Source organism: Podarcis tiliguerta, assembly GCF_965153285.1.
Source record: "Podarcis tiliguerta genome assembly, chromosome: 8".
Classification (NCBI taxonomy): Eukaryota; Metazoa; Chordata; class Lepidosauria; order Squamata; family Lacertidae; genus Podarcis; species Podarcis tiliguerta.
This window is the reverse complement of record NC_139541.1, coordinates 58,278,089-58,299,571: the sequence shown is the minus strand read 5'-3', so window position 1 is coordinate 58,299,571 and position 21,483 is coordinate 58,278,089. Positions and strand designations below refer to the sequence as shown.

Sequence of the window (21,483 nt, the reverse complement as noted above, 5' to 3'; positions counted from 1 at the left end):
TGGCCCAGCAGACCATTATCAGACAACTTCCTGTAACATAGGAAGCTGCCTTATACCAAGTCAGACCCTTGGCCTATTTAGCACAGGGTTGTCCATAGCAGAAGGCTCTCCAGGGTTTCAGACTTGGGGACATTCCCAACTCTAGAGATACCATGGCTTGAACTTGGGATGTATTTCATGCTATGCATGTGCAGAACCACTGACCTATGGCCCCTTTCATAGGAATATAGGAATATAGCCTTATACTGAGTCAAACCCACTGGTCCATCTAGCTCAGTAATGTCTGTGCTGACTGGCAGTAGCTTTCCAGGGTTTCCATCCCAGAATTTTTTGCAGCATGCCAGGGATAGAACTTGGGACCTTCTGCATGCAAAGCAGATGCTCTGCCACTGAGCTGTGGCCCTTCTGCTATTTTTTAAAAAATATGTTTTTATTGATTTTTACAAATAACTTCCAAAAATCATATAACATACTTTCTTTTCTTATACAATGTTTTGAACTTCCATCAAGCATCTGAAGATTTTTTCAATCTTTATCACTTAATCTACATTTCTTAATTTCTCTATTGCTTTTAATTATCCTTAATTTATAACTCTCTTCATAATCTTCTCTGCAATACTTCACATAATCCATGGCCCTTCTGTATTAACTTATTACGATGCGGTGACTTATGCACTTTGAGTGGAAATACAGGATAGCATTTGAAAACAAACAAACAAAAACAAACCAGGCAGCCTTGGCACAGTAGATAGGCATCCATTTCCACTTTGGGAAAGCTTCTTTCACAGGTAGCAACCGAGAAAGGGAGAACTGAAGTCAGTTTCTCAAGATGCCAAATATGCCACAGGTTCACAAAAAGCAGGTGACAGGGGATCTATGCCACCTCCTTAATGGCAATTGCCCCATCAATAGCAGTTAAGTAGCCACTGGAGAAGGTTGCAAAGGGAGTGGTGGATTTTGCCACTGCTTGCAGAGTTCCAATCAAATTTGGAAGAAGGACTAAGTTGTGGCTCAACAAGAAGAACAAGACTCAAATGAGAAATGGCCAGGTGGAACTTAAGCATAAATGTTGTGCAAGAACTTGGCTGAGCCTTATGATGCCTCTTGCCCTGTTGCAAACTTGGTTCTTCTCCTGAACCAAGAGGGAAGCAAGGGCTGTATCCAGTGCTAGTTCTCTTCAGAGGAGAAATTGAAATGAATGAGCATGATTAAGCTAGGTCCATTCATTTCAATGAGATTGATAGCTCAGTTGGTAGAGAATCTCAGGGTTGTGGGTTTGAATCCCATGTTGTGTGAAACAGTCCTGCATTGCAGGGGGTTGGACTAGGTGATCCTCATGGTCCCTTCCAACTCTACAATTCTATGGTTCTACTTTGAGTAAAACTTAGTCAGATGAAACCCCAAGAAGGCAAGGCAAGTGATAGAGTGCATGCTTCATGTGCAGAAGGCCCCAGATTTAGCATCTCCAGGTAGGACTGGTAAAGATTCCTTCCTGCAACCCCAGGGAAGTGCCACCTATCAATGTGGACAAAACTGAGTAAAATGGACCAAACATCTGACTTAGTCTGAGGCCGCTTTCTATGTTCCTACATTTGGTTTTCCAGAACCCAAAGCTTTTGTGTGTAATGAGGCCTGGGCAGGTTGCAAGCGTACCCCACCAAACTGAACACATCCTGCCAGTTGCGTATCACTGACCACCACAAGTCTGATGACCCCTTCTGAAGTTTTGGGTTGCTATTCTGTTCACTACCCCCACAACTGAAATGTGCTTATTATGCTGGAAGTGCTGGAAATATCGGTTTATGGTGATTTCAGCCATTAATTATTTTATTGTAGATAACCAGACAGTACCACAACAAATTGGGGTGTTAGAGGAGCAGGTACTACCTCTGGTGGGGGACAACTTGTGCTCCTTCTGGGATAGTTCACCATTTGCCCCCTCCCTGCACTCAGCTCTCACCTGTGGCTCCCAGTAGCTGCCAGCATGCGACAGTGGCCACACACTGGGAAATGGCTTCGACTGGCTAGTTAAACCAGGTGAGGGTAGCCAGTGGGTCTCAAACCCTCGGTGAGTTAGGGACTTCCTCTGTATGCAAAGACAGGCTCTGGAGGATTGAGAGGATGAGACCAATAGTGGGTCCAACGGTTAAGAAGGCTGTTTCTGCATGTGCTGCAGAGGGGAAGTGCGGAGCAGATGGGGCTCATCAACCTGGGAAGGGAGCCCACCTTAGAAAAGGAAAACACTGATCCTAAACCTCCACTGGCTTCTGGGATATTTTCAGAAGAAGAAAAGGCTAAGGAGTAAACCCTACACAAATCCGGAGTGGAGTCCCTAAAATGGTTGGATGGCACCTTGTACACTTCCTTCTGGCAACTCCAGCAGCCAAGCTGGTGTCAAACATATGGCTTTCCTTTCCTTTGGACCATATCAGTGAGGCTGAGAATGGGTCTTGTTTTCTGGGCAGCCCAGGACCTTCATACACACTGCCCAGGCTTGCACCCCAGGGAGGTCACTTTGCTGCTGCTAACGCAGTGGTTTGACTTCACGTCCAGAGGTGCACTCCATTGTCTCTCATGACAGATGGATACCAACGACCACAACAGATTCAGAGGTTTTCTATATGTCAACTTAGCAAGATTTTTTTATTCAATTGAAAGTGTAGACAACAGACGTGCCTTTCCCTCTTCATCTGTTTGTTTTGTAACCCCAAAAAACTTTAATAAAAACCATTTTTTTAAAAAAGCTGGGAAGGTAAATCACAAACCCAGGAAGGAAGTGCAGTGTTGTCTGTGTCTACTCAGAAATAATCTGTATTGGATTCAATGAGGCTTACTCCCAGGTAAGTGAGGTTAGGGTTGCAGCATTAGTTGGGAATTTTGAGTACAGCTGGGGATCATTAAACTGACAATAATGCTAAGAGTTTATGACATGAAATAGTTGGAATCTTGTAGTGGAATATGTGAAAACAGAGTTGGAAATAACGGGCAGGGACTGATTCAGTTCCCTCTCTCACACACCCATATCCACCCACATATATGATCTTTAAAAAAAAAATAATTCTACATTTTATGTTCAGCAGTTAGATTTAGTAGGCAACATTCAGTGATGTCTGCCTGCCTGTGTAATGGAAAGCTCCTTGTGCAAGGGGACTGCTGTGGAGAGTCTGCCCAACAATTTGGAACTGGGGTCACACGGTGACCTATAGTGGGGAGGAGAGGGAGGAGAAACCCCGCTTTGTGCACAGAGCTGTCTGCTTGTGCTACATTGGCTCTCACCCAGAGTTTTGTATACATTCATATGTATGTATACATTTATTGTGTAAAGGTAAAGGATGCCTGGACAGTTAAGTCCAGTCAAAGGTGACAATGGGGTTGTGGCACTCATCTCGCTTTCAGACCGAGGGAGTTTGTCCACAGACAGCTTTCTGGGTCATGTGGCCAGCATGACTAAACCACTTCTGGCGCAATGGAACACCGTGATGGAAACCAGAGCGCACAGAAACACTGTTTACCTTCTTGCCATAGTATTTATCTACTTGCACTGGTGTGCTTTTGAAATGCGAGGTCAGCAGGAGCTGGGACAGAGCAACGGGAGCTCACCCCATCGTGGGGATTCAAACTGCCGACATTCTGATCGGCAAGGGCCAAGAGGTTCAGTGATTTAGACCACAGCGCCACCCGCATCCCATTTATTGTGTATGTTATACAGTATATGACTCTCTCTCTCTCGACAAATAATATTAATAAAAAAAGAAAAAGAAAATGTGTATATTTTTCAGAAGAAGAACTGCAATGCTGCAACAGGACTAGACCAACACCATTTCTTCTCCATTAGAGATCTTTATTTCAATATTGCTTTTCACTCCTGAGATCTCAGTACCAAGTATTCCAGCCACCTTTTGCTGCTGGTGGTGGGGAGGTCTTTAAAAATTTGACTGGATGAGTTATGGGACAGTACACAATGTAAGTGGTTTAGAAGGAATGAGCTGAGGGAACCAGTGAATTTGGAATTGACTATTTAATACACTATTCTTGGATCAAATATGGACATCAGAAAATCGAACAGCCTGAGCTGGGTTGGGGCCTGATATAGACCATTCCTTTCACCATCTCCATCTTGCACAAAGGGATGCAAGAAAGCACTATTTTCTGTTCCATCACATATTTTCCAGATGCAACTCTGTTTCCCTCCTGCTGCACTTTGGCTTCTGACAGAAAACGGCATTAGTCATCTCACTGTGGCACAATCTTATGTAATTAATCATGTCATTCTTCCCTATTCATTTCAATTAAAAGGAACCATAATACTCTTTTGGGGGGTGGGGGGAGAAAACACCATCAGTTACATATCATCGCATATCATTTGTGGACTGAAAACGACAATGACAAATTTTCTGCAGTGATTTTCTTCCCAGGCATGGGATGAATAAGTGTGCACCAGCAATGTCTACTGTTTTTATTGGAAGACTCTGACATGCCTTCTGGCACATCATGCAGATGTCCTGCCTAGCAGCAGGCACTGTTCATTTTGAGAATGAAGTCATATTGTTTTTTTTCATAAGGTTTCCATTACCAAATTTCCCAGGATTTAATTTTGACCCGGTAGTTTATGTGCTTAGAGTTCTCTGGGAAGGTGGAGCAGCCTTGATGATGGAGGTAGATGGTTTGTAATCTGCACCATGGAACACCTGCACACCCACTTCATTTGGGTCATGCTTGCTGTTGGGCAGAGAGCAAGTGTCCTCTCTTCTCATCCATTCACTGCCCTGCCTCCTGTGGCTTTCATTTCTGGGCTCAAGACACTCTGTACATCGTTTTCCAACAAGGTAGAAGGCTTCAACAAGGCCGAGGAGGATGCAAACACAGGTAGTGATGACCATGAAAAGGGTGAAGATGTTCTTCTCTGTGGGCCTGGCTATGAAGCAGTCTACAACATTGGGACAAGGTTCGAGGGAGCATTTCACCACACTGGGGAGTGTGTAGTTTGGGTACACGTGGTGGAAGATAAAGAGGAATATAATGTCCACAGCAGACTTGAAAATGAGACTGAAGAAATAGGTCCACCACAAGCCTCCACGCTTCTTGCCAGGAGGATAGCGCAGTGCATAGTCTGCTCCAACCTTCTTCCTATATTTCTCCAGTTTGGCTTCTCGGTAGGCAACATGCATGATTACCAGCAGGGAAGGACAGGTAACTAGAATGAGCTGTAGGGCCCAGAGACGGATGTGGGAGACTGGGAAGTAATGGTCATAACAGACGTTTGGGCAGCCTGGTTGCTCAGTATTGCAGTCAAAGTCCTTCTGGTCATCTCCCCAAACCTTCTCTGCTGCCACTATGTAGACTAGAAGCCGGAAGATGAAGACCACTGAGAGCCAAATACGTCCAAAGGCTGTGGAATATTTGTTTGCCCCGCTCAGGAGCCCTTGAAAGACTCCCCAGTTCATGGCCTCTGGTTTCTACTTAAAATACCTGAAAAGAAATAAGATGATGGAGTTAGAAATGCTATATATGTCTATGTATGTCTAGGAAAGCAACCTCTAAATCAGGTGTGTGGAACCTGTGTTGCTGAACTACAACCCCCATAATTCCTGCCCATTGGCCATGGTTGCTGCGGCTGATGGGAGTTATAGCAACATCTGAAGGGTCAAAGGTTCCCCACACCTTTTTGAAGTTGTCAACAACACCTTGCTGCTAGTCCTGAATCACATCAAAGAGATGGAAAGAACCAAAAAGAACTGATGCTTCCCTTAACTTTCAGTCTTGCCATTTCATGTACAAGCTCCATTGTCTTTCCGTATCCATTCTGCCATGCCTACCGTATTTGATCTCCCCTCCTGAAGGTTCATATCAGGTCACAGTAAAAGTCATAATTCCATCTATATCTATATCTATATCATCTATATCTATATCATCTATATCTATATCATCTATATCTATATCTATATCATCTATATCTATATCATCTATATCTATATCTATATATCAACTATAATGGTGTGAACTTGCAATCAGGGACTTTGGATGTGCTGAATTATGATCATCTCTTAAGTGGCGTACAGACCTTACAGCAACAGAATGAAGAGGAACATCAGTTTAAATTATAAAATCAGACCAGTTAAATGCCTGCTACGAAAAAAAGCAGGATTATTGTCTCTCTTGTATCTGCCACCAGTTACCCTTGCTTGAAAAGTGTGTGTCCATGAGCTTCACCTAGTTGTTTCCCCCCCAAGCTTTCTCAGAAAAACAAACAAATAAGACTGCATTGTGAATATTTCCCAGAAAAGTTCAGAAGAAATGAATGGCTTGTAAGGCAAGCTGAGGGAACTTGTCCCACCACTAATCATAGCATGTAGAACTTTCTGGGTTCAGCTGTACCCCTCTCCTCACCACAAAGCACAATTGATTTAAGATCCAGGGCTAGAAAACACCTATAGCAATTTTTGGACCTAATAGTTTTCTCTGGTCCATGGGGTCATGAAGAGCCAGACACAACTAAACGACTAAACAACAACAATAGTTTTCGAAATCCATTCATTCTACTACTCCCACACTATGTGCCTCTCACCCAGAGGGTTGCATGTTTCAACCAATCTTGCTACATGTTCTTACAGGCCAGGAAATAATCCATATACAACCCACCCTGCCCTCATCTCCCTAAGAAGTAAGAAGTGCTACTGGAAGGAAAGAGTCTCCAGGTTTCTGCAATGTGTAACAGGTGTATGTGTGTGATGAAGGTGCCTAACATTGATCATTGATGAGAATAATGGGGTTGCAAGTTCTCAAGAGTGTCTCCATTTCGTTCTGCTGTGAAACGTTGGGTACTTGGCATCTCACAGGGCACTGATTTACATAGATGGTTTGCAATATATGGCGATTTACATAGTTTGATGCAAATATAGGAAGAAGTACAATTAAGCAGAAGTACTTTGCCATATATTATGGTGCTGGAGGAGACTCTTCAGAGTCCCATGGTCTGCAAGAAGATCAAGCCTATCCATTCTGAAGGAAATCAGCCCTGAGTGCTCGCTGGAAGGGCAGATCGTGAAGCTGAGGCTCCAATACTTTGGCCACCTCATGAGAAGACTCCCTGGAAAAGACCCTGATGCTGGGAAAGATTGAGGGCACAAGGAGAAGGGGACGACAGAGGATGAGATGGTTGGACAGTGTTCTCAAAGCTACCAGCATGAGTCTGACCAAACTGCGGGAGGCAGTGGAAGACAGGAGTGCCTGGTGTGCTCTGGTCCATGGGGTCACGAAGAGTCGGACATGACAAAACAACTAAACAACTAAACAACAACAACAAAGGAAGGCTGTGACTAAGTGACCTGTATGTCTACTCAATCGACTGTCTGCCTCCTCACTATTGATGGGCAACTTCAAGACCTTTGTTTTCCCTTCTTAGGGTTTCGTTACTTGGACTTGGACTAGGTAGCCCTTCAAACTGGGGATGTCCTCTATAATGTTAGGACACGTGGCAACATTATCATCTCAGGAACATGGGGCTGACAATTTCTGGATCCTTAATAGAAGTGTTCTGGTACAGGGCAGTTATCTGGAAGAGAAGCCGGGGGCAGAGTCCATTGATTTTTGGTGAAACTGAGGTGGAACCCAACAGATTTTGGCAGAACGCGCAGGGAAGAGTTGCATCTGAGTCTTCTCTCATGAATGTATGTGCCTATATGTAGTGGAGGAGTACCACCATATGACATCTCACATCAACTGATACAAACAAAAATTAAGTTTGCCACCAGGGGTGTGTTTCAGCTCTGTGTATATCTCAATTAATGAGGCAGAGTTGGGGAATTATTTCACATTTCAATGTTGGACAAAATGGGGGACTCCCCGCCTGCTGGAGTATCTCTCTTGCTTCAGGTTTCCCCTGTATTTTCTGAGAAACAAAGCCAAGCTGAACAATGAGAGCTTGAGAGGGCAGGACTGGAGAGGTGCGGGGAATCTTTCACTTTGACAGAAAGCTCTAGCTTTTAGTCACAGTGAATTATATTCCTGGTGAACTCCAATCAGAATAATTGGATGTGTGTTAAGTGAACATGAATTTTAGCTGTTAAAGTAGGGAAGATGCTGTGCAGGTAAACTACTTGGGTGGCCTGGTAGTTACTGAATCATTTCTCTCTCTCTAACAATTAAAATAACAGAACTCTATTTTAGTCACAGTGAGAAAATGTTGACTTTTCCATTTTTTAAAAAAATAATGAAGGTAAAATCACCCAGTGCAATAATCACCCAGTGCAATAACTCTGAGCTAGGATAGCTTAGTTGGTACAGAATGAGACTCTTAATCTCAAAGTCATGGGTTTGAACCCCATGGTGGGTGAAGGATTCCTGTATTGGACTAGATGACCCTCGTGGTCCCTTCCAATTCTACAGTTCTGTGATTGTCCCTGGAACTATTTGTCAGAGTTTTGGTGGGTATCTAATGCAGAGGCACCTCCCACATGTCCCTCAAACTGAGTGCCCCTCCCCCCAAAACTAGGGCTGTGTGTGATTTCTGTTCCTTCCTCCAATGCCTGTCCTGACAGGAGAACCACTCACCTATCTTTCTGAAATTTGGCAAGCTTCATCCCTTCAGAAGGGGAGACCATGTCTGCTATCTGCATCCAATTCTGGCAGAAAATAAACAATGTAGAGACTTAAAAAACCAACAAAAAACCAACAACAACCAAAGTTTCCCTGCATAAAAACTCCTGACTAGATCTGCATGACAATTGGCAGGCTTAATCCACTCTGGAGGGGCTCCTTTGATTGTAAATTTCACCCACATATGTGAAAAGATTCACTTGTTTGATCTGAAAAAGATTGGGCTGCTAACGAATGCTACAGATTTAGATACAAGGTGAATGTTGTGGTCACGACACAACTCTACTTACCACCTCAGTAAATGAGAAGATAAAATTAAAACCGATGCTTCCCTCTCCTTTAAGAATCCCTTATAGAAAATCACAGGGTGAGAGACCGGGAAGTGGAAACAAAATATGTCTTTACAAAATGATTCATCTTTAATCCATAAAATCAGCCAAGGTTTACTAATTCATCACAGACCTAGCACAAAGACCACAGCATAAGAATTTCCATGCTAGAGCAAACAGAATTTCCATTTCAAGAACTTGTTTCCAACCACAGCCAAGCTTAGGCCTCCGGATGCTCAAAAGAGGGTGTGATGGTGGTTTTCTGCCCTCATGTTACGAGGGACAAATCTGTTGATTTTGGCTTCTCTCAGTTCGCCCCATTTCTGCATCAGTTGATAATATTGTTATGAGTTTGGAGTGCCAGACTCCTCTAATCCCCAGATCCAGCAAGTGTTAAAATCTAATTAAGCCGGGCTAGCTTCCTCATGAGGTGATAGCCTGGGTGATGAGCCATTAAGGGGGATTAAGAGGCTCTGTGGTAGATGGCAAAAGGGTGGGGCCCCTCGCTCAATTTACAAAGGATGAGAAGGACAAAAGCCAGGGATGAGGCTTCATGTGTGCAGGGATTTGAACTTAATCAGCAAGCTGGAAAGCCAGAGAGGCAGATCTATGCTTGATTTCTGTTTGAATCCAATGCCGCAGCTATGAGAGAAACAAAACCTTTTTGGTTGATGCTGTGAGCCTCTGCATTGTAGGTTCAGGTTGCATACAGTATATGTTTAAATAAACCATATATCATAAAGGCACCAGACTCTCTGCTATGCCTCATTCCCAAAAGGAAACACAGTCTCTGGGTAAGTGCCTAGAACCCCTGGAATCTTGTGCCGCTTGGAGATTGGGGTGGTGTGTAACAATCTATATATCCACATAAACATCTGTAGTTTTAGGTTCACGTCTCTTAATATACTGATTTTTAAATGTGATTTTCCCACTGCACACCTTATTACAAACAAGTTTCTCTAATATAATGCATTTTTGTACATTTTTGCGTGGGTGGGTACAAGAGCTACATCACAAAATTCAGAAAGAATATCTATGTTTTCCTTCACATATTGGTTCTGGAAGTGCAAATTGGGTAGGTGCTGAATGACCTTCTCCTGCATCTCTACTAGGGCTGGGTGAGTTATCGATATATTGCCCAGTCTGAAGGGCAGACTGTGATGGCGGTTTCACTCAGCGGTATATCGCTGGCAAAACCACCACCGCTCTTGAGACCCCCAGCACTCAGTGTGCCAAGGGGGGCTGGGGACACTGTTAAGCTGCTCCCACTCCCCAGCTGAGGAAGCCCCAATCCTTCTTCTGCTTGCATGAGAGCAGCAGGAGGATCTGGGCTCACTCAGTTGGGGGCAGGGCACTTTCTGCTCCCCTGCTGAGCAGCCCCAATCCTTCTCCTGCTAGCATACAAGCGAGAAAAAGATTTGGGCTCCCACAGTGGGGAAGGGGAGGGGCGGCAATGAGCAAGAGGCCTCTTTCTCCAAGGAGGAGGTTGCTTGCCACCCCCCTTCCCCTTGGCCAGCGAAGGGGAAGGGAGTCCTGCTGACAGAGCCTACCAGGCTCCATTGCAGGACTCCCTCCATCTTGGTCCAGCTTCATTGGCCCCAACTTAAAAAGGCACTGGGGTGAAAGAGCCTCAGCTCACACAGTGAGAGCTGCAGCAGTTTCACCCAGCACCACAAGGGCTGGGGCCAATGCAGCTTTTTTCAACATTGTGGCATATCACCAAACTGCGATGTTTGGCTGGTGATCCACTGCAATTTTGAAAACCTAATATCGCCCAGCCCTAATCTCTACCTGATGTGCTTCACTATTCAGAGTTATTACTCCAGATAGCGGTTCCCTGGAACTACCATGCATGTTACGCATCAATAGACCTCTCTTCTGTGATTCTGTCTAATCTGCTTTATATCAAATGTGTTATACTGTAAAACTCAGTGGAAAAGCATATGCTTTGATGTCAGACATCTCTGGTGTCCCAAAACAGGGCTGGGCAGATTCGTGGCTTAAACCTTAAGATAACTGCTGTTACTCAGGGTAGACAATACACTGGTAGACAATACTGGTTATGAACTTAATTTGTTCTGGAGGTCTGTTCTTAAGCTGAAACCGTTCTTATCCTGAGGCGCGCTTTCTCTGATGGGGCCTCCTGCTGTGCACGCGCTTCTGGCGTGCGATTTCTGTTCGCACCCTGGGGCAAAGTTCATAACCAGCTTCAGACTCTCATGCTTTGCAAATGAACGAACGAATGAATGAATGAATGAATGAATGATACAATACAGGGCAATTGGTTACATCAAGGCTGGGGAGCATGTGGCCTTTCAGATATTGCTGAACCACAACTTCCGTCAGCCCCAGCATGGCCAATGGTCAAGAATGGTCAGTCTAGCAACACCCAGAGGACACTACTTTCCCCACTCCTGTGGTAGATGATTAAGGAGAAAAATAATGGCCATGGAAGAATCAGAAGAAGACCTGGGAGGACTTTGGCGGAGAGAGAAAGGTGTGTGTGTGGTCATTGCTTGGAATTGCTGTTGTGTGATCTCTGTGTGATCACTTTGTTCACTCTCATCTTTGGACACCAGGCAAAAAAACATTCCTCCATTCCCAGGCCTTTGGCTAATTAGACATGGCCTTTTAAACTGCGTGGGGTGTGTGTGTATGTGTTATTGTTTTTGTTTGTTATTGCAGTATGCATTTTTGTGTTTTTCTATTGTAAACCACCCTGTGATCTTTGGATGAAGGGTGGCATAGAAATTTAATAAAATAATCATAATCATAATAATTATACAACATTTATAAGGCACCTACGTTTGGTGATTTATATGTAATCACTAAGAACATAATGAATATTCCAGTGCGGTAGCACCTACTCCCTGCAACTCCCTGCCTCTTAATATATTAGGCAGGCATCTTCAGCTGTAGTGGTTTCAATGCATGATAAACACTTTTCTTGTTTGGGCAAGCTTACCCTGACACATAATGTTATTAGGTACATTTCTTTTTTTTAAACCGATTTTATCTATATTTTAATAAAATCTTATTTTACTTGCTTTGTAAAGTTTGCTTTTATCAGTATTTCCCCATTAATTTTTTATTTTGTTTTATGTAAACCATTCTGAGGTTTCTGTTGATTAATTAGTGGTTTCTGTTGATTAAAGGTTTCTGTTGATTAATTAATCTTGTTAAATAACATGAGAAGAATCCTGCTGGATCACACCCAAATGGCCAAATGGCCAATTTATTTATGAAACACCTAAGTTGTCCATTCTGCTTTACTTTGTGAAAGCCGTTTTACTGAAGATCCCACCCTCTCTCGCCTCCCTATTTGCCTTACACACTTTTTTAAAGCTTAAGAGACTTGACTGCCATCTTCATCGCCCTCCAGCCCTATCAGGCTTTTCTTTGTGTGTTTGCATCCCAGTCCAACTCTACAACTTCTTCTGTGCTATTACATGACGCTATGCCTCTCTTATCCAAGAACGCAAGATTGCTTGCATGAAGGGATGGTAGAAAAAACTGTTCACATGTTAATGCGCATCTGAAATAATATGCAAACTGGAATACAGTTCTCCCCTTCAAAAATTGCACTTCTCCTTATATTGATTCAGAACTCCAAACAAACAATGCATTAAAAATGTGCATATTATCACAAAAGAAGACTAAAGAGTGCAGTAATGAAAACAACATACAAAAACAGAGGAAATTTAAAGAAAATTACTTGTGAAAATGCACATACTAGGCAAAATTGTGTGCATCTCTTCTTTTGCCCCTTCACAAATACTTTAGATGCCAAAATTGACTGTTAACTGGTTAGATCAGGTGTGGGGAATCTCTAGCCCTCCTGATGTTGATGGACTACAACTCCCATTATCCATGACCCCTGGACATGCTTGCCGGGGCTGATGGGAACTGGAGTCCAACATCAACTGGATGGCCATTTTTGCACACTCAGTCCTGAAGGATGTGCCTTGAGAGATTGTGCTGAGGACATAAGACGTGCAGTTTCATGACTATGGTCCTATCCAAATCTATTTCCTTCTTTTGCAAATAGTTTCATCAGACAAAGGCGAGTAGTTGCCAGGTACAGCCTAACAACCACAATTAATGGAACGAGGTGGCAGTGGGAATGAGTCATGCACTCTGTCTGCATCATCTGGGTCAGCATCCCCTCCTACTCTTCCCACAGTAGGTGAATCAGATGAACCAACAGGCTCTTCAGGTCAGGATCCCTCCATGTCCCTCTCTGGGCCAAGAAACAAAATATTAGTGATAAACCATAACAACCAAAAGTCCTGTAGTTAGACCAAGCTTCCCATTTCTATTTCTCAGTTTCCCAAGTTCTCCACATTTCCTCATCAGTTTGCAATATATTATTATTTTTAAATTTAAAAAATCCTCACGACTCTGGGGTTGCGGCGTTCATCTCGCTTTACTGACTGAGGGAGCTGACATTTGTCCGCAGACAGTTTTTCCAGGTCATGTGGCCAGCATGACTGAGCCACTTCTGGCGAAACCAGAGCAGCGCATGGAAACGCCGATTACCTTCCCACCAGAGTGGTACCTATTTATCTACTTGCACTTTGACGTGCTTTCGAACTGCTAGGTCGGCAGGAGCAGGGACTGAGCAATGGGAACTCACCCCATCGCGGGGATTCGAACCGCTGACCTTCCAATCGGCAAGCCCTAGGCTCAGTGGTTTACACCACAGCGCCACCGGCGTCCAGGTATATATATATATTAATATGTAGATTTCTATGCACACTTTACTTTAGCACATGCATTACATGGTGCTGCAAAATCGGCAGAAGTGTGAATTTCAAAGGACGGCTGCATTCCAGTTTGCATATTGTTTCAGAAAGTGCAAACGAGTTTGCCTTTAAATGATAACTGAATCAAATTTCTCCCCAAATGTTCACATTTGGGAAAAGACAGAAGCCTGAGCAATAGCCACCATTTAGTGGCCTCTGCCCTCCTGAATTACCAGCATAGGACAATCGAGCCCTGAGGAGAATGAGCCCTTAGGGGAATGAGAAGAAGCAGTAACAGCTTCTTCTAAACAACTTGTCTTTTCTGTTCTATTGTAACTTTAAAAACAAAACAAAAAAGGATGCTTATTGTTGTGATAATCTTATATAAACTGCTTTATGAGGCCTGCCTGAAAAGCAGTATATAATTACTGTCAATCAATCAATCAATCAATCAAACAAACAAACAGTCGTCTGCAATGAGCATTCTTTGCAAGAATCAACAAACAGAAGCGAAGCAGCAGGATGCATTATAAAAGAAGCAAAGATCACATCCTGGAATGGGGTGAAGGGAAAGAATCGTAAGTCCTGGGCACAGTCTTCCAAGCAAACTGGGTGCTCCCATTTCGCAACAACATTTAGTTACGCAGTGCCTAGTTATAGAAGGAAGAGGAGGGAGTGGTTGGCTAATTCAGAGTCACTCCCAACTCGAGATACAAACATTGTGTTAAGTGTACTTGAGTGTAGTGGTGAACTGGTAGATCATAGAATCAAAGACTTGTAGAGTTGGAAGGGACCTTGTGACTACACAAAGCTTCTGTGGTCCTTCAGCAAACAGGGTTGTAGTGAGAGATGATGGAGAGATTTATTCAAGTCCCCTTTCTTCAGCAGATAAGAGTTGACTTGAGACTCCTGAAGCTGTGTGTGGGTCACAACACACTTGCCTACAATTTTGAAGTGTAACTTCAGTGTGCTCAAAATGACCCATAAATTTCTCATTTTTACATTGGAAAAAGTGTACAAAATGTGTGTTTCATGGGAAATGCCGTGAAAAGCATTGGGAAATGGGTGCTTGATGGGTAAAGTGCATCTTACATTAAAAGTGAGAACAAAATGCATACAGTTTGAATGTGGACTCTTCAGGCAGCCTTCAAAAAAGAAATCCTCACAAAATGGCACATGACAGGCTCATAATTGAACACCAGCAAAACTGAAGGGGCAGAAAATTATTTGGCCGGAGAACTGAATTGCAAAATAATGTGCAATTTTTGAAGAATGCTTGTGTTTTCTACACCAACCTACAACTTTTTCAATAAAGTGCATAAAAGTTCACTTTACAGTGGTGCCTCGCAAGACGAAAAGAATCCGTTCCGTGAGTCTCTTCGTCTAGCGGTTTTTTCGTCTTGCGAAGCAAGCCCATTAGCGGATTAGCGGATTAGCGCTATTAGCGGTTTAGCGGCTATTAAAGGCTATTAAAGGCTTAAGGGATTAGCAGATTAGCTGCTAAAAGGCTATTAGCAGCTTAGTGCCTTAGAAAAAGGGGGTGGGGAGCGAAAAAAACAACCCAGGAATCGCAAGACATTTTCGTCTTGCGAAGCAAGCCCATAGAGAAATTCGTCCTGCGAAGCACCTCCAAAACGGAAAACCCTTTCGTCTAGCGGGTTTTCCGTCTTGCGAGGCATTCGTCTTGCGGGGCACCACTGTACTTTTGTATATTCAGGGAGATGGGCCAGTATAGTGTAGTAGTTAGAGTGTCATACTTGGGAGACCAGAATTCAAATCTCCCCCCAGCTGTGGAGCTCACAGGGTGACTTTGGGTCAGCTACTTTATCTCTTAGCCTAACCAACCACACAGGGCTGTTGTAAATATTAAATGGGGAGGGGGAAACCATTTATGTCATCTTGAGCTTCTTGGTGTAAAGTTGGGATGTAAATAAGGAAGCTGTACACATTTTACAGTAAAATACGCATTTTAACCTAAAACATGAACTTTTGTATGCATTTTGCTACTTTTCTTAAGTCAAGAACTGTGTCCCAAAACTTTGAGAATTGTGAAAACCTCAGGATGGCTGATTTCTGATCCATATATTAACCTGGACAGTGTAAATTACGTTGTTTTGCTTAAAATGCATATAGTGAAATATTTGAGCACCCCAAATTCCAGTCACCTTTTTGTACAATATGTAGGCGGAATGCAATTAAGGCAAGGATGAAGTTTCCTGCATGGCTGATTCAGCTTTTCAATCCAGGAGGCCATTCCCTGAAGGATGGGAAGTGACATATTCTGGGAGGCAAAAGAGGTGACACGAGATTTTAAGTACCCATCTCAAGTCTGGACAGTTCTAGCACCCGTCTTCTTGTCATTTCCTCAAGGTGCCCTGTGGGCAAAATGGTGCTGCCATGTGTTTGGGGAGGAACAGGTGTGCTTTGTGGAAAACAGCACATAGGCCTTCACCCTGCATTACCTATCACATTATTTGAGGGGAAATAGATATGGGGTGGATGGAAATAGTGGAATCTGGGCACTCCAGACCCTACCATGTGGTACACAGCAGTAGAAAGAACATTCAGATGGAGCTGGTACTTGCAAGAAACATTGGAGATTGGAAAGGTGTATTGCCATGGCAGAACCTACATGCTGGCCATTATTCAGACCCTCCTGTTACAGTAGAAGAGATAGTGTGGTGCAGTGGTTAGAGGACTAGGACCTTGGAGACCTGGGTTCAAAACCCCACTCGGCCATGGTGGTTACAGATCGGCAGCCAGTGTAGATCTTTGAGAAGAGGTGTAGCATGTTTGTAGGATCTCACTACTCTCCGCAATCACATTGCAGCATTCTGCACTGACTGCAGATTCTGGTCCAAGCGCAAGGGAAGCCCCACATACATTGTGCATGCTAAGTTTTGGAAGGAAATAAGGACAGGAGTGGTGAACCATTATAGCTGATAGAAACAAAGGTGAGATACCGTCTAACACTTCACATATGACAATAGAGAGCTGCATGTGAGTCACATCCCTAATCTCATACCAAGGCCAGGATACTCTTTTGTACATTACTGAAGCATTTGTACACTTTATTTCTTAACTCAGCCATAGCCCCATTTTGCATCAAATTATGTATAGGGAGAACAGTTGCTCTTACCCTTAAAATTTTCTTCAAAGACATTTATTTGTCTTCTATCTGTTACAAAAAGTAAAAAATACACCTTAGTGCAGGGATGGGGACCTGTTATCCCCCCAGATGTTGTTGGACTCCAACTCCCAGCAGCCTCAGCTAGCATGGCCAATGGCCAGGGAAGAAGGAATTTTAGTTAACAGCATCTGGAGGCCAAAGAAGCCTGCCCTAGTGACTGCATGTGGGATACAGCTGTTTGTGCATAGCACACTGACTTAATGTTCATGCACATGCATTTATATACATGTGCAACAGAGATTCATTCACCTTTACACTCCAATATTTAGCTCAGGGGAGGAAGCTGAATTGTGAAAGAGGACAACCCAGTGCTTGGAACAAACTAGTTCAGCTGAACAAAGTTCGCAGTTCAAAAATCTCTGGACTACACCTGAAGGTAATACATCGGTGAACGAAATGTCAATTAAATTCATTTTGGGGCAGACCTTTGAATGATTTCTACTTCATCTTCATGTTCATGCTTTTCCCCCAGCAGCAGGAGGTCTGGACTCTTATTTTTCATTTTAAAAACAGTAAGTAAATCAGATATTGATAAAGTTAGAAAGCAAAACATTGAGGCAACATTTTAGGGCTTATTAGGCAGCTATACAGGTGCTGCTGTTGTTAAGGATGTTTAGTCATTTAATCACTGTTGCTAAACAATCAGAAGGAAGGAATGTAAGGCACTTCCTGTATCTTCCCTGCTGGAGAGATCCACTCTCTTCCAACAGGAGCACCTTGCACAGAAAAATACAGGTACAGGAACAAAGAGAATGATGCCATGTGCCTTTAACAGCGGTGTGGCTGGCACCAGTTAAACAGGGCAAGCCTTTTCTTCTATGGAAATACAATAATAAAGAACACTTCACCTGTTGACATTCTGTCTATCAGACATCTTGTGGCCCCTGACTTACTTTTGGACCCTGTACTTCAGCACAGCACCTTGTAATATTCCGAATGTTGAGGATGAAGTTTTTAAGATCTAGATAGTTCATTGGAATACAGCTGAACTGAATAGCTTGCTTTGTAAAAAAAAAGGAACCAGTTCCTTTTAAGTATGAACTTTCCAAGCACTGGCACAACGCTAGCAATTCTCACTTGCAAGATTTGAATAAGGCACCCCTTAAAACCGACAGTGATTTCTCAGGCATAAGTAACAGAAAACTGGGACCGTCCCTTGTAAATAAGGAGCGTTGGAGCATGTAGGATGACGCTGAAGGTGAGGAGAGAGTGAGAGGTAGGGTTTGGGGTGAGCCAGCTAGTGAGGCATGATGGGTCTGTGGCAGTTCAGACCTTCCTTCATTCTTTCCTTTCCATTGTTGAATATTTCTGGCATGATGTAACTCTCTTTGGCTTGCATGGCGTTTTCCCTTTTAATATTTTCTTAAGAATACTTTTCTTATTACTGTGGAGAAGCATTTTTTTTTAATAAAAGGTGGAAGCAGCCCACCTCACCATTCACACTGCACACCTTTCACAAACAGTGAAAGACTCATCGTGAGGATCTGGAGGTGGGAAAGGGTGGCGTGTGCAAAATTTGCTGTTTCCCCTACTTTCCAACTCAAGTTGCCGAGTAGACGACAAGTCCCACGCTTCCCAGCATGAAAGGAGCATGCCATTTGAACAGTTATGAGCGGCCCTATGGTTTTGAATGTTGTGCTTTTGTTTTCTGACCAGAATTCCACTGGGATCTGCTAGGCACTAATGAACAAGATCTACACTTCCCCACAAGGTCCCCACAAGCATCCACAAGCACTGCAAACATGGAAGACATTCCACCACACCCACCCAGCTTACAGAAGAGAATATTACTCATGCATGTTTGTTTGCAAAAATCCGGATGAGACTCTTTGCCGTTTGCATGTTGATACCTTTACAGCCAGTGTAAATTAAAGCATGAGGGGACTAGAGTTTGCAAAGTCCAGTTCCCCTCTCCTGAGATATGTGGAGCTTCTCAGGCTCTCCAAAGAGGGGAAAGTTTTCAGGGCAGCCTCAGTGGCAGCCTGGTCCCACATTGCAAATCTTAGCACCAGTCCTGAAGCCCTGAAGAGTCATTCCTTAGGAACACAGGAAACCACTTCATACTGAGTCAGCTTATTGGTCCGACTTGCATTGTCCATACACTGAGTGGCAGCAGGTCTCAGGGATTTCAGAGGTGTGTGTGTGTGTGGGGGGGTCTCTTTTCCAGCTGTAACTTGAGTTGCTGAGGGTGAAACTTGAGACATCCTGCAAGCAAAACATACGCTTTAAACCTACACTACAACCTTTCCCTGTTCTGCTTTTCCTGCCCCCCTCCCAGCAGCTCAAACTTTTCTCAACTGGCTAGTTTACATTTCACCCTACAGTGGTGACAGGGGAAAACCACAAACACGCTTACCTGGTAAGAGTCCTGGCTTCCTCACGGGCCTTTTCCCAGTCTGCCACTTCCTTCCGAAGCATCAAAAAAATATTTTCGCCAGTTAAGAGCCATCAGAGCTCAGAGGCTCCTCCCGGCACTCTGGGAGTGAGGACAAGGCAGAGGAGGAGGAATCTCCAAAAGAAACATTTCATGGGTGGAGCTTTCTAGCACTCTCTTGGTTGCTAGCTGTCAAGGCTGGGGAAAGCAGAGAGCTGTACCAGGTAAACAACAAGGGCCCCCATCAGAACAGCAGTGCAGAATCTATCTGAGTGATCTAAGCAGCCAGTCCCATGATTGCAGGAGGTAGGGATTTGATGGTTAGTCCATTCAGTCCCCTAAAAGAGACCCAAGATTTCACTACTTTCGCAAACGTTTCCCTAACTTGTACAATCCCCCCACCTCACAAAATGCACATTTTATCATGCCTTTTCCTCCAAACACATTTTTGGGGTAAGCATTGCAAAATTCAGAAAAGCACACTCTCCAATTTAAGTGACTTCAAAATGGGTATATTTCGAAGAACAGCAAACTAGGTCTGTTTACTTTAAAATATGGACCCAAAGGAATCCTCCACTCCTGGGGTGCAAGTTCAGTGTTCAAATATTGTGAACACTGGACAAACTCGGGACTGGCTATTGTTTAATACAATTGGGAGCTGCCACAAAATGTTACAATGCATTCTTCTCACCTAACAGGACAACTCCTGTTCCATCCATGCTTACCTCCAGCATACTATAAATCTTGAAGGGGTTCAAGAAGAGCATTTAACTCCCCGCCCTGTTTCCCAGTTTTCTTTTCTAACTAACACTCCACAGGCCCTGGGTTCTAGAGACCACTGAGCATGCTCAATCCTCATTGGGTTTATTTCAAGGAGGTGTCGTCATTTTGTATCTCTGTGAACCTTGGAGTTTCCCTGAGATGCTGATATCTCTCTCTTGTTTCTCTGTGACCTGTTTTGGTTCAGGTTGGCACAGGTGCCTCCTTTTCAGCATTAGGAGGACTGGGGTTTATATCCTGCTTTTCCATTAGCATTGACCCTGCCATCACAGCAGCCTATAGCAAATAGTTACAACAAGAACAGCAACAGCAACCAAGCAAACATGCAATTCAAGCTGCTGGCTTGTTTGATATATAAAGCTCTAAATGGCCTGGGGTCAAGGTTTCCAAGGGATCACCTGTTCACATATGAAACAGCCCCTGTGTTAAGATCTTTGGCTGAGGCCAATCTGCAGGTTCTCTCACGTTAAGAATGGCAGGTGGAGTCAGGGCCTTTTCTACACTGACACCAAGGCTGTGGAGCCCTCTCCCTTCCCCAGCCTCATTTGTTAGGCAGCTATGTTGCTGTCTTTTAAATGAAAAAATTATCATTGAGAGAACAAGCGGTACATACATTTTGTTAAATAAACAAGCACACTAGAGCTTTAAAGGTTAAGACCCACACTTTGACTTGCTTATGGTAAAGGAAATACAGTGGTACCTCTGGTTACAGACGCTTCAGGTTACAGACTCCGCTAACACAGAAATAGTACCTCAGGTTAAGAACTTTGCTTCAGGATGAGAACAGAAATTGTGCCGAGGTGGCAGCGGGAGGCCCCATTAGCTAAAGTGGTACCTCAGATTAAGAACAGTTTCAGGTTAAGAACGGACCTCCAGAATGAATTAAGTTCTTAACCTGAGGTACCACTGTAGTAGCTTAGTCAAGAACTTCACAACTGTATGTCAATGTATCTCCACACAACTGCTTCCCATATCAATTTTGAGATTATCTGGGAGGAGCCACCAGCACCCTATTCTCCCACACTGCACATCCTCACTTCAACAACACTGTTGGGGAATGTTCTGGGGTGTAGCTACTTCCGGGGATGCACAAACACCTCTGTGTTCCCCTCCAAAAGTGGGAGGGGCTTCCCATGCATTCCAAAGGAATGAGTGCCAAAGCTCCCTACCCTTCCCCACTGGGGCCCTTGTCAGGAGTTGTAGCCATGGGCGGTACTGCTGTTTTCGGCCTTTCAGAAGTAGTTTTGTCATTCACCCACTGCTAAATTGCTTGCCCAGGACCCAACAGTGAGGATGGTGAATGGTGTTGCTACCACCACCACCACCAGCAGCAGCAGCAGCAGCATCCCAGTGACCCAGTGCAACTGCATTAGGGGAGGGGTCAGCAAAAGAGGTTTAAAGTCTCTCTCAAGGCAAATCTAACAAAATGTGGTATAAACACCGGCGATTGAGAAACACTGGCCTGCGAGC

At 43.9% G+C, this 21,483-nt stretch overlaps 1 protein-coding gene across 2 annotated transcripts; it reads right to left on the bottom strand.

The window, feature by feature from the left end:
* Positions 1 to 3,820: 3,820 nt before the first annotated feature.
* LOC310683384 (gap junction beta-5 protein-like) lies at positions 3,821 to 19,368 on the bottom strand. Of its 2 annotated transcripts, XM_083453279.1 has the most exons (3): positions 19,216 to 19,360; positions 8,551 to 8,621; positions 3,821 to 5,469 (listed from the first exon to the last, which is right to left on the bottom strand). In XM_083453279.1, the coding sequence occupies exon 3, from the start codon at positions 5,442 to 5,444 to the stop codon at positions 4,608 to 4,610; it is 837 nt and encodes a 278-aa protein (XP_083309405.1). In that variant the 5' UTR covers positions 5,445 to 5,469; positions 8,551 to 8,621; positions 19,216 to 19,360; the 3' UTR covers positions 3,821 to 4,607. The 2 variants fall into 2 exon arrangements, with proteins under 2 accessions (XP_083309405.1, XP_083309404.1); XM_083453278.1 differs by lacking the exon at positions 8,551 to 8,621 and having other exon boundaries at positions 19,216 to 19,368.
* Between the last annotated feature and the right edge of the window lie 2,115 nt (positions 19,369 to 21,483).

Coding starts and splice junctions, on each gene's coding strand:
- LOC310683384 (XM_083453278.1), bottom strand. CDS start 5,444: ATGAACTGGGGAGTCTTTCAAGGGCTCCTGAGCGGGGCAAACAAATAT.